General features: G+C 39.2%; 1 protein-coding gene across 1 annotated transcript; it reads right to left on the bottom strand.

Annotated features, from left to right (window-relative positions):
• Positions 1-2562: 2562 nt before the first annotated feature.
• Positions 2563-22012, bottom strand: LOC127662117 (codanin-1-like). Its single transcript, XM_052153099.1, has 28 exons — positions 21929-22012; positions 20527-21212; positions 18938-19138; positions 16332-16519; positions 15909-16028; positions 14867-14945; positions 14666-14786; positions 14466-14575; positions 14244-14333; positions 12600-12675; positions 12305-12510; positions 12077-12209; positions 11834-11977; positions 11578-11744; positions 10955-11036; positions 10777-10866; positions 10530-10584; positions 10272-10405; positions 10074-10177; positions 9835-9984; positions 9668-9731; positions 9398-9476; positions 9080-9285; positions 7816-7923; positions 6260-6323; positions 6004-6170; positions 5789-5896; positions 2563-3205 (listed from the first exon to the last, which is right to left on the bottom strand). Exons 1-28 carry the CDS (start codon positions 22004-22006, stop codon positions 3110-3112), a joined length of 3906 nt encoding a protein of 1301 aa, XP_052009059.1. The 5' UTR covers positions 22007-22012; the 3' UTR covers positions 2563-3109.
• Between the last annotated feature and the right edge of the window lie 5394 nt (positions 22013-27406).

The raw sequence follows: 27406 nt of genomic DNA, 5'->3' as shown, positions 1-27406 counted from the left end.
TCGACCGCCAACCGGTCTCATCAACAAGTTGTTTCCGTCCACAGAACTGCTGCTCACTGAATGTTTTTTAGCGCCATTCTGTGTCAACTCTAGAAACTGTTGTGTGAAAATCCCAGGAGATCAACAGTTACAGAAATACTCAAACCAGCCCGTCTGGCACCAAAAATCATGTCACAATCCAAATAAATAAGATCAATTTTTTTCCCCAGCTCCTGACCGATATCGGCATGATTTTATGAATTGCACTGCTTTAGATTAGATTCAACTGTATTGTCATTGTGCAGAGTACAAGTACAAAGACAATGAAATGCAGTTAAGCATTTCTGCTGCCACAGGATTGGCTGATTAGACAATCGCATGAATAAGTTAGATGTACCAAGAAATGTGGTCACTGAGTGTATATGATTTTGAATTATGGTCTGAGGACAGGTAGTTTTAGGATAATGTAGTTATAATTTTTATAAAGTAAAGAGAAATTACGCATTTGTGTTAAGAAAATTCTGTGATAATCTCTGACTAATTTTAAAGTGTTTAGTCATTAAATTCCAAATTAACGGCAGGAACACTGTTGCATAATAATTGCATTCCTGACTCAAGAATACTTCACTCTTTCAACTCATTATCTTAAAGGAAAATGCCATTTGACAATGTCAGAAAGTGCAAAAGAAGAAAATATCACGTACTCCTTACGCACAAACTCAAACTAACAGTTGCCTCTTAAAAGCACATGATCTTCATTTGCACAATAGGGATGGAAAGCCACGAAGTTGTCTTTTGTGATGCACACTTCAGGGAGACTCAAGGCAAACGGCAAAGGCCAAGCCATTTCTATGGGCTTAGCACATGGAGGCAGCTTTTTGTATCAACCTGGGTATGGGAGGAGTTTCTTTACTTTCTCTTCCTCCTGCATAGCACCCACAGACTGTAGTAATTTGGCTAATGCTGGAGGGTGGGGCACTGGGCTCTCATGGGGCACACAATGTAGATCAGTGTTCCCCCCAAAGGCTGTACTTAAAACTTGATGTAAAACACATGTGTCATTTATCAAAACATATTTAACATATATAATGTAATTCAGGAATGATACAAATAAAATGTTTTAAAAACCACAATATCAGATATAGAGTTTGGGGTGTTGAGTTAAGAGGATTCAAGGACATTTTGGAGATTACAGTACATGTTTCAGGCATCAAACATTCAAAACAACCTCACATGGTGAAATTATCCATTGCTTATCCATTCTGTCTTTTAATTTTACTATGCACATGTAGCACCATAATAAATGCCAGAACTCAAATGTATTGGTAATGCACAACTAGCCATATCATAACTAAACTCATGCATTACAATGAATGAAATATGATGTACAAAGAGGTCAGGCAATAGCTCTGCTTTTGTTTCAACATAAAAACACTTCAGCGCAGCTCTTTTCCCAGACATAGCAACAGTACCAACAACTTAAGGCTGTCTATGGACTACGTGTCTTGTGCTCTTTTACAATCAGTTTCATACAATATTAGACCATAAAAACTTGTCATACCTGGAGTTCAGGGGACGAACTCGAATCGCGACTTTCACGTTGGCCATTCGTTTGACAGAGGACGGAGGGAAAGATGAAATGCAGTTCAGCTGTTCGCTATAGTTCATTAATTAAGTCCCTCCAGTGTGCTGAATTATGTCGACCAGAATGAGGAAATCTATCCGAAGTCTTTCTGGCCATGTTATTGATATCGTCTACTCTAGACAATCACAGGGCACATCGTGAAGCCGCGGTCACAGTCGTACTGCGCTGAAACTACCTGCTGTCTCTCCGGGAGGGGAGGTTACGAATCCTACTATGGTAAAGACTTTTGCTCATGAATATTAATTATATTTTATGAGCTTCTCAGTTGTGCCTACTGATTGGCTGAAAGACTGGCGCGAGACTTCTACTTTGATACGGCATGGTACATGGATAGTAATTAGGATTTATTCTGGTCATGACTTATTTAATATTCATAAACTCAGCATTCGCCATAGTAATGTAGTAGGAAATTATACCCATGAAATCAAAGGCAGTGTGAGAAATTCCCTTCCACTTTATTTATTTATTTATCCCTTTTTCTCCCAATTTGGAATGCCCAATTCCCACTACTTACCAAGTAACCACAGTTACTCGCCTCAATCCAGGTGGTGGAGGACAAGTCGCATCTTATCACGTGACTCGTTGTGCGCCCCGCGGAGACTCACAGCTTGTGGAGGCTCATGCTACTCTCCGTGATCCACACACAACTTATCACATGCCCACTAATCACGATCAGGAGGAGGTTACCCCATGTGACTCTACCCTCCCTAGCAACCGAACTAATTTGGTTGCTTAGGAGACCTAGCTGGATTCACTCAACACACCCTGGATTTGAATCTGGGACTCCAGGGGTGATAGTCAGCGTCAATACTCACTAAGATACCCAGGCCCCCAGCAGCATGCGTTTTAAGATTCTGTGTAATATTAATTTTAATTAAAACAAATAATAAAAAAATAACTTCAGCAACCCATGATGAAAGATACATAGTTGCAAAAAAGTATATTTTATTACATAGAGCAGTTTAAAATGAACTGATAATACCATTGTCCAACATGAACAAAGTCTATTACAAGTGCAAATCGGATGCTTTTAAACTCAACTTTCACATATATAAATACAGACAATGGGAAACACAAACAAAGAGAAGCACACATAATCACAAACCAACAAACAAGCGGCAGTAAAGGCAACAATCAAATATTAGGTAAGATCTTGGCCGAATCAAACACTTAAAACAAATAAATAGATTGAGGTGGTGCAAATGACTAAGAGTGAAAGCATTGTGAAGAAAAAAAGCAAAAGTCCCACTGAAATTTACCATATAAATGTGTTTTAAAGATGGTTTAAAAACTATGAAGGCGTGGTTTGCCAGCTTAGCGTTATTTTTTCAGTTAAACTAACAATAAGTCAGACTTTTTTTTAATCAAATATATGATTTCAACATTTCTTGTTGTTAAAATATGCATCACTGCCAATTAGTGCAGTTGTTTTGGCGGAGATACTGTTAACAGTTGGAAATTTTGTCTGCTGTGTCCCCCTTGTGGTCACTGAGAGACATGCAGTACGTCCCTATGGTTTGGCACTGAAGGCAATGGGAACTGGGTGGCCAGGGAGAGCTGCTGAAACTTCTCTACAGACTCCTACAAGAGAGAAAAAAAAAGTTAACTCTATTCTTAAGGCTATAGTGTATTTTTCTGTACAAATATCTAATGAGACATTTTAAAGAGCACCTATTATAGCTTTAAACATGCCTAATTTTGTTTTAAAGGTCTCATACAATAGATCTACGTGCATCAGAGGTAAAAAAAAAAACACACACATTCTCTCTTAATTTAAATTGCAGCATTAACTGTGATGTTCACTTAGTAGTCCCAACTGATTTAAATGGCAGAAAAAAAGGCATGGTTCATACAAATTCATTGGGGTTGTTTCTGGTTACTCCAGGAAGGCTACAAAGCAAAAACATGAATTCATATTCATAAGATAAGTTATGAATAAACTCATTAATATTAAATATTATAAGTCAGTTTAATGATAATTAAACAAGAATAAATCGAATCATATTCAAATATTATTAAAAGAGCTGAGAGCAGATGCATTTCTATAACTAATTAAATCACAATATTTTGTGTGTGTTTAATTGCGATTAATCATGGTTCATGGTACATTACAACAAACATTGAAAAAATTATGAACTTGCAATAAATTGGTTAGTCATAATTTATTTAAATATGTTCATATTAGTTGGGCAAAACCATCTACCATTTTCCACTGGAATTTAAGGATCAAATGGGCAGATTCAATTCATAAAGCTTTATTGCCAAGAGAAAGCCAAGTGTGCATTATTAGACACATGCAGATATGAAACAAACTGAATGCTATAGTTTAATTTGCTAGTATAATTTTAAGTTTATAATCTCAAAACTATTATTTTCTCTGGCTGCTGTTCAGTCTCTACAAGTATACCTGGCTGCAGATTGCTGAACAGCCAGGTCCTCTTCAGTCTCTATCGCGCACATACTGGGTCTCTCTCATGTGGTTTCGCTTTTGATAATGGTTCAGATGACAGTGAGTGAGTGTTTAAGGGGACAGGAAGAGATACAGCAGCTTGTTCAGTATCTCTCCCACACCCAATTCTCAGATTGTGGGTGAAGTCTCCATTCTCCATATACTAAATACGCTCAAGTGCCCTTATTAGCCTTCCACCAATACATACGCTATCGGCGTGTATGCTTACCGATTTGCACAGATATGAAAACCTTTTTTCAGAACATATAATGCAGAAAACAATGCTTTAGAATTGGTGTCATAATGTAGTAATGCATTCGCCTCCACTGTTTACAGAGCTGTGCTGACGGTGGCTCTGCAGACAGGGCGGAATTAAGTGGTGCGTTGTTAAGCGGTGTCTTCTCTGTAAGTTGCTAACTAGTTTGTGAAATACATACTGGAAAGTTAGTAAACAATGGCCCCATAATTTTCCCTTTTCAATATAACTAATATAATGTTAACCTTGTCCCTGACAACCATGTCAATCATGTTTAACACATCTGTTTGCCAGCTATAGTCTGTCAGTGCAGTAAGTAATGTAGCAGATTGAAAGTTAAGCATCAGAGCATCTTTTTGCAGCTCAGCAGACAACAGTGCGGTGGTGGATTGTGTCTGTTGAGTGTTGATTTCATGCTACGCTGTTACCTAACTGGTGAGATGCAATGCTGGTCCACCTTTTACTCTCTGTGACAACGAGCTCATAGCTAACTAGCTAACCACGTAGCTCCTTTCATCCCTTGTCAGCTGAGTGGAAGCTAATGTGTAAACATGTATTCACCAAACTGTTTTGTTCAAGATTCACAGTTTGGTACCCCCTTCAACCAAACAATTCCAGTCGTTGCATTTACAAAATGTCAAATGTAAAAGTCTGGTTTCCCACCATTGAAAGTTTCACCTGAACTTGTATAGCAGAATATGGTATAACATCGCTGCCACTGTTTATCTCTTGACTCGGCAGGTGTAAATGTTTCTTGTTTTACAACCTGACAATAATTGACTGGCAGTATTAAAATAGTCAGAATTTGACCGATAATAAACAGTAATACTGATGTTTCTTTAGCTATTTTTATTTAAATGGTCAGCAATTGACTGATACGAAGCATATAGTACTGATGTTTATGAAGCTATTTATTGTATTTTTATGTATTCTCTCAGTGGTCATTTCTAGAATTTGTTGACAATGTATAATAGTCAAATGTTCTTTGCTAAAAATATTTGTTTAGCAGCCTTCAGAGTACCTTTGCAGTCATATCGTTGCAAAATCATTAAACAATCCACATAGAAAAGGTCTGTTTTCATTCCAGCTCAAAAATTATATTTAACTATATTGGCCACCATATCGGTAATCTGCATCGGTCGGGCTCTAATCGCTCCCAAGTTTATTATGCCCGGGACATGTGTCTAACATGCACTGCTCCAAACAATCAGTTTCTGTGCTAGGATGTGTAGTCTAGCGTGTAACTCCAGGAAATTTCTATTTGCCAATTTTACCCACAGGAAGTGGGGAAAAACATTAGTGAATTTTCAGGAAGTGGAAAAATAAAAGCTTAATTTCACAAATTTATGTTAAAAAGTCCACTATTAATCGCAGAAATGAATGTGTTAAATTTCCCAGGCCTAAATATAAACTAACGAATATTAAATAATGTTAATCAGTCCAATAACGCATAAATTACCTCTGGCCAAGATAACGCTGACAACTTCCGCCAGTGGGAGCCAACTTCCTCCTCTCTCAGAAGACCAGTTTCTATAAGCCTTCTTATCAGAAACAGGTAGTCAGTCCTCTGTAAAATTAAATTATACAACTGTTTATCAACAACTGCACACTGGATTTTAAACAGTTCAGCACAACTGCAGTGTTCTACCACCAGTCTTCATCAAAGCTGTTTACCTCACTGTCTGTGGCCCTGAAAATGGCAGTGAAAGTGTGTTCACTGAGGAGGAGGTGCAAAGGTACAGGTGGAGTGGGAGTCCGACACCACAGGGGCAAAAACTTCGCCAGAAGAGCAGATCTCTTGTTCCCCTCAGCTGAGGACACCAGTGGCAGCTCTCCAGACACTGAACACACATATAGACAAAATAAGACATTAATCATATCCAGTATTGATTTTAAAATGTTCTTAAATTTCCCTTAATTGCTCTCTCACCAACTTTGCAGGCCAGCTGGACAGTACAACGCAACAGCATCTGCTCGACTACAGGCGAAAGGAGCTAGAAACCACCAAACATAGAGAGGGTGTGAGACAGACAAACCATACAAAATATTAAAACTACCAAAAATGATGAATGGCCTATATCAAACTTTTTGATGCCAAGGACCAATGCAAGGGACCATCTGTGTGAGAAAAGTAGTAAACATGATATTATAAAGACTTAATTTTTGCAAAAATATTTAATTGCCATTGTGCTAAAGACAAAATATATTTAAAAAATTGTATCTGGAAAATATTCACTTCTAAAATTGACAATTTACTTGACAATTAAAAAATTATAATTATATATATATATATATATATATATATATATAAGTATATTATACAATTAAAATATTTTATTTAAAATATTTATATTTATTGTGAATAGCGGTATATACAGTTGAAGTCAGATGTTTACATACACCTAAAAACTCAGTTTTTAAACAATTTGGCCTGGGTAGCTCAGCGAGTAAAGACGTTGACTACCACCCCTGGAGTCATGAGTTTGAATCCAGGGCTTCCTAAGTGACTCCAGCCAGGTCTCCTAAGCAACCAAATTGGCCAGGTTGCTAGGGAGGGTAGAGTCATATGGGGTAACCTCCTCGTTGTTGCTATAATGTGGTTCTCGCACTCGATGGAGAGTTGAGCGTAGAAGCCGCGGCGAATAGTGTGAAGCCTCGACACGCGCCATGACTCTGTGGTAAAATGCTCAACAAGCCATGTGATAAGATACACGGATTGACGGTCTCATACACAGAGGCAACCTGCATGGTTTTGATGCCAAGGACCCATGCCTACCTTGCATGGGTCCTTGGCATCAAACAGTTTGATATAGGCCATTCATCATTTTTGGTAGTCCTCCAAAACCTGGATTCAGGCGAGTAACTACACCACCACTGGGAATTGGGCATTCAAAATTGGGAGGGAAAAATAGATTGTGAAATGTCAGGATAATAGAGAATTATTTATGTCATCACATTCCCAGTGGGTCAGAAGTTTACATACACTTTGTTAGTATTTGGTAGCATTGCCTTTAAATTGTTTAACTTGGGTCAAATGTTTCGGGTAGCCTTCCACAAGCTTCTCACAACAAGTTGCTGGAATTTTGGCCCATTCCTCCAGACAGAACTGGTGTAACGGAGTTACAAGCCTCAAATTCAAAAAACGTTCTGCCCACAAATTTTCTATCGGTTAGGACTTTGTGATTGCCAATCCAATACCTTGACTTTGTTTTCCTTAAGCTATTTTGCCACAACTTAGGAGCTCTCATGCATCAACATTACAGTTTAAAGTGATCTCATGTTACGTTAAATGATCAAACGACTATTCGACAACTATTTTATTGATGACGTTGTCGATAACGTTGACTAATCATTTCAGTCCTAGCCAATTAAACGTTACCAGTTTGAAAAGCCCTGGTCTACATAACTTTTATATGTTTTATAATGATGGTAATGATGTGTTAATGATCAGTAACAGGAGGTGGTGAATGGTGGGGGTTTGAATACTTTTCTGCATCCAAGTGTCTGTTCCACTTTGTCCAGTAGGGACTCAATTTGATGTGCAGTGAAGACTTCTACACCAGACCTGGGTCCTACAGCAACACTTAGAACCTCCTGAAACATCATAAACACTTTATTTCTTAAATATGCCATGTAAATTTCTCATTATATGAACATTAACAAACATTTTGCATATAATGTGTCATTAGCGAATTAGGAAACATGCCAAGTTGAAATACTGGCTTCTCCGATAACAGTGCTACAGCCAGTATATTCTACTTTTAATTTCCATTCCGGGACAGAACTTCAGTTTATGTTTTGGCCTGTGTGATCCCATTCACTGCCCACTCAACAATAGTATTTCAACACTGCCGGGTTCCAGATTTAAACAAGTGTGCAGGCAAACAACACTGCGTGCTGCAGCCATGGAAGCAGCAAACAAACTGGATCAGAGATAACAGATTCTACCCGACCTAAAAAGCCTCGCCATCCATCTAAATACCACCATGACTAGAGGCGTAGTAAAACAAGGATAAATATTGGTGATGCCTTTGGAAGATGGAGATAGCTTAAAGCCCAGATATTCTTTAAAACTGATTCTGTTGCATGTCCTCATTCTGGCAACCCGCATGAGCTTCGAGTCTGGGGCGGAGCAGGCAAATCTCCAATATTTTGAATTTGGACTGCAGTACCCATTTCAAACGCTTGCTGTCAATCTAACATATAGCACCTTTAAATACATGTTTATTAGCATCTTGACACGGTCACACTCACAAAATATAAAGTCGGAGCTATCAGAAGTAAAACAATTTAGTTTTTCAGGTGTAATTACGAGACAAATTCATAATTATAAGAAATAAAAGTCAGAATTCAGAGATTGTAGGCCACAAATATGCGTGAAAAAGATATTACTTTCTCGCCTCCTCCTTTCCATTGATCACGTTACACTGGTGCCGGAAACCCGGAAAGGAGGCGGCGAGAACCGGCTTGACGATATAAATAATGGTTTAATAATAAACTTAAAAGACCACATAAACACACACATGACGGACATGTCCGTTAACGATCTCTCCCTCCCACACGATCCCCTGCAGTCGACCTTTATCCCTCATGGTGGCTTAATTAGCCTAATACGGGACCGGGTGTGTGGGATCACGACCCGCCCCTCCTCCCTGCCACAAACGCGTTCATTCTTTTCTCAGCTCTTTAAAACTGACTATGCTGTAACATAAATTAGCAACTAACCCAATTCCAAAACGCAATAAATCACCTTAATTTCTATCATGACTTCTGATCCCAGTGGGACTTTATGGGTGCAGTCTGAAGGGCAATAGGAACCAGCGCTGAGCCCTGCAGCACTTCTCTGGACCTGCTGATTTTTGCTTGTTCTCTCGCCCTCTTCAGCTTCCAAACTGGAGGAGGGTACACTCTTCATCACCCTCTCAAAAGCACTCTTCCACTCCCTCTTTAGCAGCACTGAGTGAGATATTTTAACAAGAATATTTCCGATCATGACTATAAACACTACTTGATAAAGTCTAAATGAAGCATTTTTAATTTCTCTGTCACTTAGATTGGGCTTCACTACTTGTGATGTTGGAGGACAGCCAGCTGCAGGCCTTTTCTGTGGCTAAACGAGTGGTGATTCTCTCAGATGTGGTCAGCACCTAAACCACACCACAAAATATTAATTATATAACAACGTAAATTGTTTATTTCTAAAATTTAAAATTACAAACAAGAAATGATCATACAACAACTTCCCATCCAAGACAACAAAATATTGCAGTTCTGAAGCATATCTAAATTTTTCTACAGGGTATTGACTGATTAATTGATGAATAATGAGACTACTCACAGCAGGAGAGGTCTCCAGAGGAAGAAGAACTCTGACAGCTCCAGGCGCATTCTCACTGCAGAACCTATCATGAGAGGATGTGTTAAATGCAAATGAGTCCAAAACACATCCTTCATCATGATATTGATACATAGGCAACAACAAAAAGAGAGAGAAGAGCTACTGACCTGGTGGCTTTCTCCAGAGCTTGCATGCCTGCATCACTGAGCTGAGCGCAGATAGAATCGTTTAGCTTGGCAGTGTTGACACCTTCCAAACCTAAACTATCTTTGAGAGTTTTCTCACCACCCTGCACAAGCTCCAACACAAGTGTAGCTCTGACACACACAGAGTTTGGAAAATATGAAATAATGAACAAAATTCTAAATTCACGAAGATGGACGAACATGAATCATGGGAGACTGACTTGATGTGTTTGACACAGTTGGAACCCACTCTTTCAGCAACAAACTCTACAGTGCGTCTGAGAGAGGGGGGCTGATTGTGAAAGAAGGCCTGTTCCAGATCCACCTACATATGGAAAAACATGGACATACAAACATGGATGACATGTTCTCAATTCCTGGACAGGTGAATAAATGGAAGACTTTTGCTGGCAGTATACCTGTAATTTCTGCTGTGAGCGGGTTGTCGATGGTCCCCTCGGCTCTGCAGATGTGGGGGTGATCTTGCGGATCAGGCCTCCACTCTTGGATGTGCTTCCAGCCACAAAAGCAACAAGAAGTTTACGAAACTCCCCTGGCAACAGAATGAAGAAGAGAGACCTCCATCAACACCCTCGACTGAGAATCTATTTCAAACAAAGCTTTGTGAAATGTGTAATTTAGAGGCATGTAACGTTTTCTGAACAGTTTGCCCTCACCTAAATAAGGGCAGCAAGTGTAGAGAAGCTGCTGGTCAACTAGTGGGATGGTGTCCTGAAAAGCAAATATACAGTTTTAGATACATCCACAACTCTGGAAAAGACAAAAAGTTAAATAAACACTTTTTTTTCCTCCGTGAATGAAAAAGCGAATCATATCCATAGCATGAGATCTTACTATGAACTTTACATCAATGTTTACAAATTGTCCTTGGTAAATGTAATAATTGTCATGTGATCCACTAACCAGCCCTTGCACACTAGCATTACTCTCCAGTTCATCAGTTTCTTCATTTAGATCTGTACTGAAAAAGAGATCTTCAGGGAAAACTGGGATCTGAAAGAGAGAATGCAAGAAAGACACTATTTGCAATCTTTTTCTAATTCTATTAATCAAGAAGTGTTTGTTTTTAAGCACGTCTCACCTGAAAAAGCCAGCCCAGCATCGCCACCATGAGCAGCTGGTTCATATAACACAACTCTCCTTCTCGACCCAATACCATCCTCCTAAAAAAACATGTGCACACATGCAAAGAAATAAACAAACAGCACAATTACACCGATAAGTTCAGTTATATAAATAATATAAATGTACCAAATAGTGCAATGAGATGGTTTGCAATGGATTTAGTAAAAATATTAATGTTGGTATATTGCTGTTTATTACAATGTATGGTTATGTTGATGTACATAAAAAAATATTTGGTTTGAGCGAATCACTGTGAGGAAATTAACCTTCAAATTAATTTTTGTATTATTATAAGAAGTATTAAAGGAAATTTTAAGAGTGGAGACAGGAAATAGGATGGGAAAAAGTGGGACAAAAAGGCATAATCGAACCCGGGTCGTCACTACAGCAACACTAGGGGCACAATTTATCTTCAATTTCAGTGTTTCCACCATCCTATTGGAGTGCAATTAGCAACGCTGTAAGGCAGGTGATATTTTAAATATCACCTTTCAAAACCTTTTCAGAGAAAAAAAATAAACTGAATATCTGTTAAAGCAGAATTCTTTTTAGTCCAGCCCTAGCGTGCAAAAAACGTACTTGTAGATGTGGAGCAGCAGGCACAAGGCGGTCCTGTAACAAGGCAGAAATGGGCCAGTGTAGTCCAGCATAGACAGGAACTCCACCAACCAGGGTACCGTCAAAACAGTGCATCTTCTGTGCACAGAACTCCTCAACACCGCACACACATCCAGCACTGGAGAACTCTGAGTTTCATTCACACATGAAACTAATTTGGACAAATTTGTGACTTGTAAGCACAGAATTCATTGCCTTCAAACGATGTTTACAGTACCTTACTACGCAGAGTGATTGCAGCATCCTGAATGTCTCTAGATGGCGCCTCAGAGGTCTGGTAAGGCAGGAAGGAGATGAAACCCAGAAACTTAGCCAGCAGCCGAGCCGTAAGGAGCACAGTGGAGAAATGCTGCTTCTCGTCCTGACACAGAGAACCCCCACAAATATTTTTTGTTTTAAACCCATTTATAGTCCCTGGTTACTTTGGATAATTTTGGTTTATTTTGCACTCTACTCCAACCTGTTGCTCCATGTCTCCATCTCCAGTCTCTTCTCCCCGTGCTGGGCTGGCATCTAGGCAGAGGATTGACACCTCATCTAGCTTCAGCAGCTGCTGACACAGACCGTCTTTCAGGTGCTGGTTTAGCTGGCAGCTGATACAAAGAGAACAGGAATTTGAGCCAGCACAAAGACATCATGAAAACTTCTCCTTTGAAACAAGCAGTTCTCTTTATGCAGACGGTCTCACCAGCTGGCTATCCGAAGGAAGTCTTTAAAAAATTCCTGATGTCCAGGGAAGGACGGTGGAGGGCAAGGACCAATGAGTCCCTGTGGCTGGACCAGACGCTGCTGCAGACGCTTCAGACGGCCTAGGCTGTCCGCTCCCAGCATGCTCAGAAGGTCGGCATCAGGGGCATCACTGGAAAATCCCAGCAGACAAGGACCCTTACACATCTGGAGAAAGAGAGAGTGCATACATGATGGTAAGAAAGAGAAGAGGAAACGAGAGAAAATGTGAAATGTAATCAACCATTCTGGCGCACCTGGATCAGCTGCTTCTGGAAGAGTCTGGCAAAGTGAGAATGGTTTCCTGCTGCAGTGAGCTGACTCACCATTATCCTGTAATCATATTTCAGTCAACACACTCATTCTAAACTGATGTAGCATTGTTCCATTAAGTACATTTTAATTTGTTAATCAAAGTTTTGTGCACCAAAACAGTCAATATCATTTTAGAATAAAACTGGACAGATTTCTGTGTAAACTGTAATTTCTGTTTCAGAACACGTCTAATTTAGATTTCTGTTTCAGAACACGTCTGTTTTCAGCGTTAGTTCAGTTTCTGCATTTGCAGTTTGGAGATTCCATCAGCAGGTGGTAATTAAATGTATGTCTAAACTTTTAAGATATTTTTTGGTGTTTCAATAAATAAATTTTATTTTGAAAGCAAATCGACCGGTAGATAGATGTGAAGTGTGTGCAAAAATCCAATACTACTTGTGCATGCAATACAATCAGTGGTAATACTATTATTTGAAGAAGACTGAACATTATTTTGTGCAGTTAATGCACCAAAAAAAATGTAAGTCCATATTTCTATTCTTCAAATGCAGTGCATATATCCCACTTACACTACCAACTTCTTATGACTGTGCCATCTTTGTTTATATTGCTGGTGGTTGACAGGGAATGGACTATATAGTAGAACGCAGACAGTGCAATAACCAGAGAAAAACCTCAGAATTAAATTGCAATTGATCCATCCCATTAGCGCTTTGTGTGTGCAATTTCACCAAACCCACTTGTACCTACACTTGGCGCATGCTTGCAAGAAAATGTCAAAATGTCATGGCCAAGCCCATTGACTTATATCTCAAAACAGTCTTCAAATGTATTTGTTGTCTTAATGTAGTCATGTCTCTGATGTCAACACCATGACTATTTTTGAACACACCAATTTTGCAACTTTGTTTTTATACACAGGCTGGGGCATTGATTTGGCATTTTAAGTATGACTACATAGTATAGCCAACGCTTTGATTTTAAAAAAGCAGGTAAAATCCAGTAGAAAAGAATGTTATATTTATATGCTTTTCTGACATTACACTCAAAGCACTCTACACAGTGAACAGGGGACTCTCTTCAACCACCACCAGTGTGCAGCATCCACTTGGATGATGCGACAGCAGTCATAGTGCCTAGTACACTCACCACACAGCAGCTGTTGATGAAGAGGAGAGAGTGGAGTGATAGAGCCAAATAATGGATGGGGATCATTAGGAGGCCATGATTGAGAAGGACCAATGGGGTAATTTGGCCAGGACACCGTTGAGGTTACATCCCAACTCGTTTTGAGAAGTGTCCTGGGATTTTTAATGACCACAGAGAGTCAGCACCTTGGTTTAACGTCTCATCCAAAGGATGGTGCCTTTTTACAGTATAGTGTCCCCATCACTACACCGGGGCATTAGGACCTACACAGTCCGCAGGGTGAGCACCCCCTGCTGGACTCCCCAATACCTCTTCCAGCAGCAAACTTAGTTTTCCCAGGAGGTCTCGCATCCAGGTACTGATCAGACTCAGCCCTGCTTAGCTTCAGTAGGCAACCAGTCTAGAGCTACAGGGTGATATGGCTGGACATATATATATATATATATGTCACTTTTAATATTATAAAGAAACCTCACCTGACTCTATTGCCTAATGCAGCCTCAAAATCCCAGCCAGGCTCTTTATGAGAGTCCTCCCATTCCCTGAGCAGCTCGTAGAACACATCCCTAAAACAGTAGTGAAAAACACACCATGATTCATCTAATTTCACCCAACAGAACCAATCAATGCCCTGAAACATCACATATTTCACATCTCTCTCATACAGAAGACAACTGTAGAAACATGTCTTGTTATACCTCTGTTTCTTGAAGGTGTGGAAGGCCCTGTCACTGGTGAAGTTGGAGCGATTGTCTGTGGCGGGCTGGAATGAGACTGAATGAATGAACAAAGGTGGAGAGGGCAGAACCTGAGGAAGTGAGGACATGATTCAGAATGGAGCTTTCAAAGACAATCAATGAGAAAGTTTGTTTTTGGGTGCTTTTCAATGAATGCATACCTTTGCAGTGCAGTTGTCTTGAGCTTGTGCCAGGCGATCTCTGAGGCCTGGGGAGAAAGCTGCTACTCTCTCGTTCTCAGACAGAAGCCGTAGAGTGCATTTGTCCAAGTGTGACAGCAACCTGATTGAACAGAGGACAGAGTCAGGCACTCTGTGATTAATTACCGGCAGCAAGCGTTAATGATATATCGTCAAACTCACTCAAACTGATTCTCCAGGACTCTCACAGCAAAATACACACAGTTGTGCACATTTCCCAGGTAAGCCCTCTCCAGCACATCTACAAAAACAGAAATGAACAGAAGTGGGGAAAAAGTGAGGTCCATTCTCTTAAATATAAAAAAAACGACAAGTCTTAAGACAAATCATTTTAAACATCAGTTTTTTATTTATTTATTCACTTCTGAAACAGTAAAGACATGTTTAATGAATTTATCTTTGTGGCAGGGCAGAGGGTGGGGCCAGGACGTGATTCCACACACCCGGCCCATAATCAGGCTAATCAAGCCTCAGAGAGGAAGCTGCAGTGCGAGAGAGAGAGATTTACGGAAAACTGTCAGACACCTTTGTGTAAAGGGATTAATGGAAAGGAGGCGGCGAGAACTGGCTTGAGAATTTAAATAATATTTTAATGAAGAACTTAACCAAAAAGACAAACACACAAATTTGTCGGACAGCTGTCTGTAAATCTCGCTGTGTCACACTGCAGCTTCCAGTCAGCCTTTATCCCTCTCGGAGGCTTGATTAGCCCGATTAGGGGCCTGGTGTGCGAATTCATGACCCGGCCCGCCCTCTGCCCTGCCACAATCTTCTTTTCAAATTGTGATTCCATAAAAACAGCAAGAATCTGCATCTCTGCTTCCTGCAGTGCAAATGCCAATGGTGTTTTTCTCGGCTCTTTTTCCCATGTATGTATTTTAAGACATTACTGAACATTTTACCAGAGTTGTGAGCTTACAGTCTGAATTAAATATGATTGAGAAATTATATGAGACACTGTACTGCACAAAAGCACAATTAGAAGCACGCAAAAAACAAACAGACAGTGAGAACAGTGCAATCCGATTCACAAATAAATGACTCTTAAGAGACAGTTCTTTTAATGAATCACTCAAAAAGACTCAAACTCAGTACTACTTAAACACATTAGTTTGAATCAACAAACTATTTACAACATGTAAGAGTTAAAAAAAAAACTTAAAGCATTAAATAAACATGTAAATGGACATGTGATCAAGCTCACCTGGACTGTTTTTACACACACTGGCTCCCTCTTCAGCAGATTCAGAGACAGACACACCACGAGATGTCAAGAGCTGCAGCACAAAGAACAGCTCTAGGAACACACATGGAACCAGGTTCTCTAGAACCAAAACACATTCACAATCATTACAACATAAACCTAAATATTCATGTATGCTTATGTAAAGGAGTATTTCCTTGGTATTGTTCTTGTGAGTCTGTTTCAGATATAGCTTTAAATTTGATGGCCCGACTGATTCAGTAATAAGGCTGAATTATTTATCAATAATAAGCCAACTGGGTCATGAATCATAATGTTAAATACATTTATTTTTCCATCATCGAATTTCCGAAACAAACCTAATCACATATTCCACAGTGTAAAATGAATTTGGCTATATGGCACCCTCTGCAGGTAATTCACCTGAAATGCAGGTACAATACAATTCAGATAATAGGTCCAGCTCTGCAGATTGTGTGACTTTGTCAGGGTCAGGGCAAGGTGCTTGGGAGTCAGGGGTCACTTTCAACCCTTGTCCAACTGTTTTGGTTGGGGTGCAGATAGTAGTGGTGGCTTTCTGTGGAGAGCTAGTCTGCTGGGCAAGTTTAGACCTAGAGAAGATGAGAGGGGAACAGAGGTGAAGACCGAGAAATGGAACTAATTAAAACAGTAAGCAAATGGATGGTTGACATTATATGTGAAGCTGTGTGACATGCTGTACTTCAATAACAGTGTTATTATAGTTAACGAAACCTAAAATAAAAACTAAAACCATTTTTTGTTAACTAAAATAACAAAAATTTTAAAACACTTTTCATAACTCCAAAACTAACAAAAATAAAAATGATCTCAAGTTCATTTCAGTTTTAGGCAAAGTAGGACACTTGGAAATTATAAATTTCTTGGCACTTTTAATTATGATCCAAACACACATAACCTGACATTATACCCTTGAAGAATGCTTAGGATGTTGCTACCTCAGACAAAAGCAAAAATTAAGAAATTATTAATACTGAGAAGTAAAGGGCGTGCTGAGTGACTCCAGCCAAGTCTCCTAAGCAACCAAATTGGCCCAGTTGCTAAGGAGGGTAGTCTCACATGGGGTAACCTCCTTATGATCGCTACAATGTGTTTCTCGCTCTCAGAGGGGCGCATGGTGAGTTGTGCATGGATGCTGCAGAGATTAAAAAGCACATAAAGGCAACATAACGTAGTCCTTAAGTGGTATAATTCATGTCTTCTGAAGAAATCGAATCAGTTTTGGGGGACTGACCAAAATGTTACTTTTTCACTATAAATTTTCCAATTGCAATCTACAGAAACAATCACTAATGAGACTGCTGATGTTAATTAAGATTTACAGTAAAAAAAATAAAAATTAAAAAAAGGATGCTACACTTATGTGCTTTTTGGAGCTTCAAGGTTTTGTACCATGATGACTTGCATTGTATAGAACTGCAGAGCTGAGGTATTCTTCTAAAAATCTTTATTTGTGTTCTGCAGAAGAAAGTTATGCACGTCTGGGATGGCATGAGGGTGATTAGATGAGAGAATTATAATTTTTAGGTAAACTATACCTTTAATTGTTTACTTCCCAAAGACTAGTTAAGAAATTATTTATTATCATCCAAGGAAATTCATTTGGATACAATGGGGATCAAGTTTAATGCCCTGTCAATTTACCCATATTCACCCTTTTATCAAATTTGCAACATTTATAATCCAAATTAAACATGATAATACAAATAGATACATGTAACAACAAGACTGACCTGAGAAATGGAATCTTAGACATTTTTAAATGATACCAGTTAATGGACAGTCAAAGACTGGAAAAACATAGCCTGGTCTGATGAATCTTCAATTCTGATGAGGTACACAGATGGTAGGTCTACTGCAGACTCTGCTTTCTGTTCTTGACTGACAGAAGTGGAACCCGACGTGGTCTTCGGCTGCTGTAGCCATTCACCTCAAGGTATATACATATATATATATATATATATATATATATAGGGGTGGGCGATATACCAGCAGACATGATAAACTGGGTATAATAATCATATAAAATAATCATTTTGGATTATCCTCTGTATCGCGGTTACGCAAAACTGCTTCAAAAGAAATGTTCACTTCATTCTCTTCACATAACACGTATGTGGAACACATTCTGTCAGTGAAGTAGAGGAGGAAGGTGGAGTGGCTTTATGGGAGACTGAGAGAATTGAAGAAAAAGGGCTTTTCAGGTACTGGCCATTTTTCAAAGCAAATACAACATTAATCTTGCATTCTGAATATGCTTCTCATCAGGCGCACGCAGCTGTGTTTTCAAGTGATTTTGCATCAGGCTTCCAGATTGGGCTCCATAGACACTTTCGCTACTCATCCCAGTTTCAAATCTTTCATGACCCATTTTTAATACCCTATCTCTCCCAATTTGGCATGCCCAATTCCCACTACTAAGTAAGTCCTTGTGGTGGCGCGGTTACTCACCTCAATCCGGCTGGCGGATGACAAGTCTCAGTTGCCTCCGCTTCTGAGACGCCAATCCACGCATCTCATCACGTGACTCGTACTGCGACACCGCAGAGACCCACAGCATGTGGAGGCTCATGCTACTCTCCACGATCCATGCACAACTTACCACACACCCCATTGAGAGCGAGAACCACTAATTGTGACCATGAGGAGGTTCCCCCATGTGACTCTACCCTCCCTAGCAACCGGGCCAATTTGGTTGCTAAGGAGTACTATCTGGAGTCGCTCCACACACCCTGGATTTGAACTTGCGATTCCAGGATTGGCAGCCAGCATCAATACACACTGAGCTACCAGGCACCAAATGAATTGCATGAACCATTTGGATTCTACTGAGTTTTTTACATTAAAACACTATGGAGGAAGTCAAACATCTCAAACGATAAGAGAGCCCGACATTCTAACAAACACTGCTGAGGAAAACCGCTAAAACTATGTGTCATGCGCCAACAATTCAGTGGAGGTTTAAATTCATTTTCACAACCCCAATCTACCTTTCTCTCCTGAGCAGCTCTCTCTCTTCCTGCAGATTATGGGGACTTTCACAGTTCACTTGGGCTCCAGCAGTCTCTGGAATGACAGGGGGGCTGGCAGGTAAGCTGAGTGGGGTGGATGTGAAGCAGCTCTTGGGTTTAGAGTTAGGCCGCTCTGCACTCACTGGGGTTGGGTTAATTCTGCGGGATGGTTTGGGTTGTCTAGAAAATATATAGGAATGTACAAATTGATAATTCTCATTACACTGAAAATATTTAGCATTTGCTTGACATTATCATATTTGGAGCAATTATTTCCAGGTTTTTGTGCTTTCTGGATTATGGAGGTTGCCAAGTATTAGAAAGCCTATTATTGTCATCACATTATAGATACATTTATTTTGCATATACAGTTGAAGACAAAATTATTAGTCCCCTTTTAAATATTTAGTTATTTTTCAAATAATTCCCAAGTGCCATTTAATGGAGCAAAGGATTTTTTTCAACATAGCATTTCTAAACATAAGTGTTTATTTAGGCAACTTAGAGTGTTTATAATACAAAAAGAAACAAAATTATAACAAAGAACAAAAAAAATTTACAGGTCAAAATGATTAGCCCTCTGATGTTAATAGACAATAGTGTATCCATTTTGCTTGATAACAGCCTTTAGTCATTTGTTGTAATTCTCAACAAGCATTTCTCCTGAGTCGCCGCAACCCTTAGCAAATCTCTCAAGCTCCTCCAACATGTATATCCTTCTCCTTGTTTGTGAGCATTAACAATGCTTTTTCTCAAGTCTAAACAAATTTATTTTGTCTTTGCCAAGATGACAGTTTTATATTACTTAACTAGTTGTTTTGCAAGATACTAATCCTCAGTTTGAAGTGCAATTTAAAGTCTTGGGGGATTAATTAGGCCAGTCATTGGATAACAGTGGTTAGTTCCGTAGCCAATCAAACAGATAATTTCTTAAGGGGGCTAATAATATTGACCTTACCAGTTTTTTTTTTTATAATTATTTTATTCCAGGCAAATTTAAATAAATGAGGCTTTCTTCAGAGGACAAATATAATAAGAAATACTGAGTTAAAATCCCCTTGCTCTGTTAAACATCATTTGGGATATATTTGAAAAAGAACTGAAAATTTCATAGGAGGGCTAATCATTTTGTCTTCAACTGTATACAGTGAAATACTTTTCACATATACCAGCTAAGCTGGGGTCAGGCATAACATGGCACCACTGGAGCAGAAGGGCCTTGCTCAAGGGCCCAACAGCAGCATCTTGGCGGTGTTGGGGCTTGAACCCCCGACTTTCTGATCAGTAACCCAGAGCCTTAAACGCTGAGACTGACATACAAAAGAATCTTACATACACTGTAACATTCACAAACTGACATTAACTGTAGAAAACTCCACAACTTTTGTAACTTGTTTTATTTAATTTCTATGATTTTCTCAGGTTTCCATGACCATGGGAACCCTGGACATGCCTGCGGTCTGAAAAAATGCTGCTTCATATTCTCAAGCTCCTAAACTTAACACCATTATCACAACAACACTAGAATATTAAAAAACTGTGCAAAGCTGAAATGTATCAACACTCACACTGGTGAAGCCTGTGCAGCACCCACTGGAGGAAAGTCTTCCAAATTGTTAAAGTTAAGCTGCACTTGTGTGGGTGGTGACAGTTGTTCAATCCTCCCCATGCCTCTACACCTCCTGCCGCCTCCATCCCAACGACCTACATCATCCGACATGGCACCACGACTCCCTGCCTGTCTGCTGGGTGCACACCCCCCAAACCCCCCACTCCTCTTGCGGCCCTTGTGCTGCTGTGCGGAGGGGCTGGGCTGGGTCTCTGGGGGTGACATCATGAAGTCGCCGAGACTGTGACGCTGGGCGGAGCGTCGCTCCGAGGGTGTGCTCCGGGGAGCAGGGCTCCAGACGGAGCTAAAAGAGGGGCTGCTCAGGGCGCTGACACCACTAAAATACTGAGAGCCAGAGAAAGGGGCCTCCTGCTCATTCCTCCTAGCCACAGGGGACACGGATGGAGCAGGAGAGAAGAGCTGGACACGGCTGGCACTCCGCAGACCCTGGACAGGTGTGGATTTGTTGCCTCTTCGGTCAAAGGAACCCTGAGTCCGGACAGATCTGGAAGTGCTGGGGGTCTTGGCAGGTGTGGTGGGGCCATGGGTCAGTGTGTGACTGCTCTGGTCCCGCAAAAAATTTAACAGATAAGGCACGAATTCCTGTCTCCCAACCTTTACAGAGAGGTCTAGACATTCACAAGCCTGCCAAGACAAAAACAAACATCTACCTTCTTAAATACATGGTATGATTATATAATTAATTATTTATAACTAGTTAGCTCATTGCAATGAACTTTAAAAATTAGAATAGCAAATTCAAAAAAATAAAACATTAAAGTAGTGTAAGCAACTATATATTATATAATACTTTTCTATATTTATAGTTATTGTTTGATTTTTTTTTAGAATAATATAGTCATAACTTCATTATGAAATTCATAACTTCATCTTCACAACAAAATAAATCCATACTGAAATTCGAGTATTATATATATATATATATATATACACACACACACACATATATACAAAAATAATAATTATACCACATATAGCATTATACTATGACATTTTTTTTTTAACCAAAACAATGTACTTATTTTTAACAATGTATACAACTTTACGAACCGAGTATTGTTTATGACAGTGTTTTTTTTTTATTACTTGAGGTTCTGTGTGGTTTTAATAGCAGTCTAAACTTAAACCTTAAACCTAACTCACAAACAAAACTGTAAATAAGCAAAAATCAAATAATGTGACTCGTAATGTGTGCGTAGTGTTGCTAACATAGCTTTCCATTAGCGGCCCAGGTTCAGAAAAACAACATTCGCTCTCTCCGCCACACAACGACAGTGACACTCACAGCATTAGACATAAAATACTTCGCGGTGCGATGACAGTAAAATGCAAACACTTACATGTTGTCCTCTGAGCCAGAGCAAGACCTTGCTGAACTCAACTTTATCCTGCAGTAACGATTCCAAAAGAGCCGCCATTCTGTCCTGAGCAAAATGAGAGTGACGTTTCTCTAGTCCGCATTGGGATTGGCTGAACAGTGATGCGCGCATGCGCTGTAACGACAACTAGCCCTGTGTCTCAATCAGCTCCTTAGCACCCTATGTAGTGAACACGAATACGGGCACTGGAGAAGGTGTTCATCTACTGAACATTGGCACACTTATAAATCATCTGTGACACGATAATGAGCTTGCGATTCGTTATTAACAGCACCATGGCTGTATAAATGACACTATCATTCATTTTGTTGAAGATATTCGAAAGTACAGTGTTATTATAACAGATAAATAAAAATATATAGGAGTGTATTTTAAACCTTCTTTTAACAACTTAAATATTTAAAAGATTGTTTCACTTTCATGGTATATATATATATATATATATATATATATATATATATATATATATATATATATATATATATATATATATATATGGATGAAGGGCATTACAAACAACAGGCTTGTACTTCATAGTTTTATACTCCTGCTCGTCGTCTAACGACCTGAGAGACTTCAGAAGACACATGACGTCTCCGGTAAGGGGACATAGGCTGCATTCCATTTCAAATTTGTATCCCCTTCCCTCGCAAACTTCTCTTCCTCTCATGCACTCGGATGTACGCGAGTGTTCACTACTGGCAGAAGATGTGCAATGAGTTTAACTGGAACACCCTAGCCCTTGATCACTTGGAGCATGTTGAAGGCAGATGTCAATTTGTGGAATTATTTAGTGATTTTTGCTCCTGAGAAAACAATGTTTTCAGAGATTGATATTAGAGGCTTATGTATAAATCTCATGTGTTTAATTTTTTTCCAATTACAATGAATCGTTAGAAAGGATCAATCAAGATTTACACAAATGAAAATGTTAGCATAGCAATGAACACATAGGCTATAACTGTGTGATAAACAGTTTAAGGTAGCTAGAATTATTATGCTGTTAAATCTCAATATAACTTTTCTAAACTGCTTAATTGACCTAACTTCCCTTCCATCATAGAGTTGTGTGGGGGTAGGGTTTATGAAGTGCAATCTGCTGTCATGTCACAATCGAGTTGCATTGTGGGATATAGAGTTGCATGAAGCGTACATCAGTGTAGGCTTGCTCCCTCGGTCAAAATCGATGGGTTGAGTGTCTGTCAACAGAAACTTCCCTCGCTCACTAAACGAAGTGTAACAGACTTCCAAAATGGCAGCAGGGATTTCCCAGAGGGGAAGTGCTTAGGGGAGTTAGCGAGTGGATGTTAAATTTGAAATGGATTGCAGCAACAGTGAGCAACAATGGTCCCTGGTTTTTACAGTGCATGTGGGATTTTTTTAGGGAGCAAATGTTTCGTTGCACTGGAAGGATTTTGCAATTGAGACGGACCGAAAAATGGCTGACTCCCTGATCAGTGCCCTGACTACTGAACTAAGAAACTGATTGAGACAGCCAAAGTCTTCTTCTTCTTCTGTGGGTTTACTGGCAGGCTGCAAACCAAGTAATTAGGTGCATTTAGCCACCACCTACTTTGCTGGAGTGTGACGAGGATGAAGTCTAGGAATAAAAGGACGATTTCCTTTATGTTTAGGACCATTAATTCTAAAGAATCTCAGGATTGCTTTTTACTATTTTACCAGTTCCTGAACTAATATTTTAAACATTGCATCAGAGTATTCTGTACATCCTGAAGCTTGTAGTTCTCTTATAAGTTCAATTCTTTCCTGTTCATATTTGATACATTTCATTAAAACATGTTCAACAGTTTCCATTACCTGTCATGTATCACATAAACCTGTGTTACGTTTGCCCATGATGTAAAGTGTTGCATTAAGTTTAGTATGACACATTCTTAAGCGTGTGAGCATGACATGTTTCTCTCCATTAGTAATTTGACCTTGCCTTACATTGCTTTGTATTTTATGGAAATCTCAGCCAGTCGGACAAGTATCCCAGTACTTCTGCCATTTGTAATAGCAATTTTCTAAAATCAGATGTTTCCCTTCCTCCTTAAATTCACTTTTAACCTGATATTATCTATCTTAAGTGCTTCCTTAGACATTTTATCAGCTATTTCGTTTCCTTGCACCCCCACATGTGCTGGTACCCATGTAAAGCTTCCAATCTACCTTAATCTATATAAACTGACCAATATTTCTGTCAAGATAGTTTCTACATGTTTGAAATGATTGAAGGCTTAAGAGTGATGCTATTGAGTCCGAACAAATAACAACCTTATCTGGCAACACTTCCTTGACCCAAGCAAGTGCCATCTGAATAGCAACCAACTCTGCAGTGTACACTTATGCCCCATCCGTTAACCTCCCAAAGTTTCAGATTTTAAACTCTGGTACATAATATGCTGCACCTGTTTATCCAATGTTAGGGTTTCTTGAGCCATCAATGTTCACTGAAAGAAATGCATAATGGGCTGTTCTAATATGTTCCGATGTTATAGATTTTATATTATTTCCACTCACTCCTTTTTGAATGTATTCATGTAATTTAAAGTCAACTTCATGTTCACTGAATAATCATCGGGGGCCTCGGGTTATTGTAACAGTTGTTCAAAATATTCTAGAATCTCTTTTCTTCTGCCCAAGCTCCTTAGTTTTCCATGCAAATCCTGATCCTCTTGAATTTATTGTTTCCCAACTCACTTCTAATACTTTCCTTGCCAGATGTTCTTTCTTATGACACTGTAAATTTAACCAATATGCCATAGATCATTTTTGGCTCCGTATAACGGCATTTCTGACAGCTCTACCTGCATTGCTGCTACTGGTGTTGTTTTAATGGCTCCTGTAATACAACTTAATGCTCTGGCTTGTATAATATCCAGTTTCTTGAGCAAAAAATGTGATTCAGACCCATACACAATGCATCCATAATCTAATACAGAGCAAAGAAGTGCATAGTATATATCCAAAAATGACTGTTTGTCTGCACCCCACTCTAGTCCTGCTACATATCTCAATAGGTTCAGCACTTTATTATAGACTTTATAGACTTCTTTTCTATATATTCAATATACATTTTCCTCGTTAGTTTACTATCCATCCTTAATCTTAAATATTTTAATATTTGAACTTTATTATTCTTTCCAATTGGTGTTTATACATATACAACTGCATATTTTGTCCTATTTTTCCGAAGTACTGACAGCATGAATTTGATATAGAAAATGTTAAGCTCCATTCTAATGACCATTGTTCCACACTCACTATTGCTTGCTGAATTTTCTGAGTAATGAATGTAACATTTCTTCCCCTTTTGCACATTCCTCCATCATCTGCATAATTCTGCACTGATGTTTGGATTTACTTCTACAAATATAACATTTATCATAATATTAAATATTATAGGGCTGATAACACTTCCTTGAGGTGTTCCATTTTCCACATTAACCATGTGTGATAGTGTATCACCCACCTTCACTTGAACTGAATGTCCAAACAAAAAACCCAAAACTCAGTTGTACAGCCTTCCCCCTATTCCTTTCTTCTGCAACTTTAATAATAATCCTTCTTAGTAAGAGCAGAGGAGTCATTACATTGATAAGTAAACATCTACAATTCAAATTTCTCAAACAGATTAAAGATAATTTAGGAATAGTAATTTTTGTTTTAGCTGAAATTCAGGGGCACAGTCTTATTTTGGCTGATATTTATGCACCTAAATTTGATGATCAGGGCTTTTTTATGGATCTTGAAAGGATGTTGCAAGCTGTTGGCCGTTTGATGATTCAGTCCTTGATCATAGTGAAGCAAAAGTGTGTAAGCCCCCTACAGCAACACTGACGCTTCACGGGATGTATAAAAATCTTGGTCTTACAGATATTTGGAGACATTTGAACCCATCTTGTAGGGACTATACATTTTTTTATCAGTCCATAAGATTTATTCTAGAATAGATTTATATATATAGTTCCTAATTTCATCTGTTGTGGATTTCTCAATTGCAAACATCTCAGATCTTAGATCACACCCTGGTGAGTTTAGAGGTGTTGCCACATATGGAGAAAAATAAATCATATAGCTGCTGCTTTAATGTATCCCTTTTGCAAAATCATAAATTCCAACAAATCCTAAAGGCTGAAATCAATGTCTATATGGAGACGAACTGGTCCTTAGTATCCTCTGTGGGTGTGGCTCGGGAGGCACTTAAAGCGGTTCTTAGGGGTCAGATCCTACAGTATGCCACATTCATAAAAAAATCCAAAGCACGAGAATTCGTGGAGTTGGAAGGGAATATTAAAAGTGCAGAGGAAGAGCTGAAGTGTCGAATGTTGTCTGATGGCCTCAGAGAATTGCCCCGTTTGAAATACAGATATAATACTATTTTGTCACGGAAGGTTGAGTTTTGACTATTCAGGGCAAGACAGTCATACTTTGAGTCAGAGGACAAAGCAGGGAAGCCTTTGGCTAGATATATAAAACAGAGGGAGTCTTTTTCTACCATTCCCTCAGTGAAATCTGCTGGTGGTGACATTTTTACCTCAGCCACTGATATTAATAATGCTTTTAAAGAATTATATCTTGATCTCTATAGTTCCACATCATCGTCCACTGATGAAGATAGTAGAAACTTTGTGGAAAAATTAGAACTCCCTAAACTGGTGACTGAGCAAAGAAATTCTCTTGATTCTGAGATAAATTTGGAGGAGCTTGGCAATGTAATTAAGGCCTTGCCTAGAGTTAAGGATCCGGGTCCAGATGGCTTTGCTGCTGAGTTTTTTAGATCTTATGCAACAGAACTGGCTCCACTTTTATACTGTATCTTTAAAGGATGGAAAACTTCCACCAACAATGATGCAAGCCCGGATCAGTCTGATTCTTAAAAAGGACAAAGATCCAAGCGAGTGTAAGAGTTATTGTCCAATTTCCCTGATCCAGCTAGACGTTAAAATATTTTCAAAAATTCTGGCTAACAGATTAAGTAAAGTTATGACATGTCTTATACGTATAGATCAGGTGGGGTCTTAGCTCTTCTGATAACATTAGGCGTTTCATCAAAATCATGTGGTAAGTGGCGAATGATCAGATTACGGTCTCTACCATCTCACTTGACACCGAAATGGAGTTTGAAATGGTAGAATGGGATTATCTTTTTACGATTTTGGAAATGTACAGGTTCGGGAGTACGTTTATTGTATGAATCAAGTTACTATATAGACACCCGGTAGCGGCAGTACAAACAAATTGATTAATTTCTGATTACTTTACTCGGCAGGGCTGCCCTCTTTCCCCATTATTGTTCTGTCTTGCCCTGGAACCATTAGCAGCTGTGATAAGAAAGGAGGATGATTTTCCAGGAGTGAGCTTCTGCTTTACGCAGATTATATTTTATTATTCGTCTCCGACGCTACTAGATCTATGCCTTGCCTCTATACCTTT

The sequence above is a fragment of the Xyrauchen texanus genome, chromosome 22 (assembly GCF_025860055.1).
Source record: "Xyrauchen texanus isolate HMW12.3.18 chromosome 22, RBS_HiC_50CHRs, whole genome shotgun sequence".
Lineage (NCBI taxonomy): Eukaryota > Metazoa > Chordata > Actinopteri > Cypriniformes > Catostomidae > Xyrauchen > Xyrauchen texanus.
Note: the sequence above shows the minus strand (reverse complement) of the source record. Positions and strands in the feature narration are given on the sequence as shown.

Coding starts and splice junctions, on each gene's coding strand:
- LOC127662117 (XM_052153099.1), bottom strand. CDS start 22,006: ATGGCGGCTCTTTTGGAATCGTTACTGCAGGATAAAGTTGAGTTCAGC. Junction 14,787..14,866: donor GTCCTGGAGAATCAGTTTGA/GTGAGTTTGACG, acceptor CTGTTCAATCAG/GTTGCTGTCACACTTGGACA. Junction 7,924..9,079: donor AAGTCATGATAGAAATTAAG/GTGATTTATTGC, acceptor ATGATGTTTCAG/GAGGTTCTAAGTGTTGCTGT.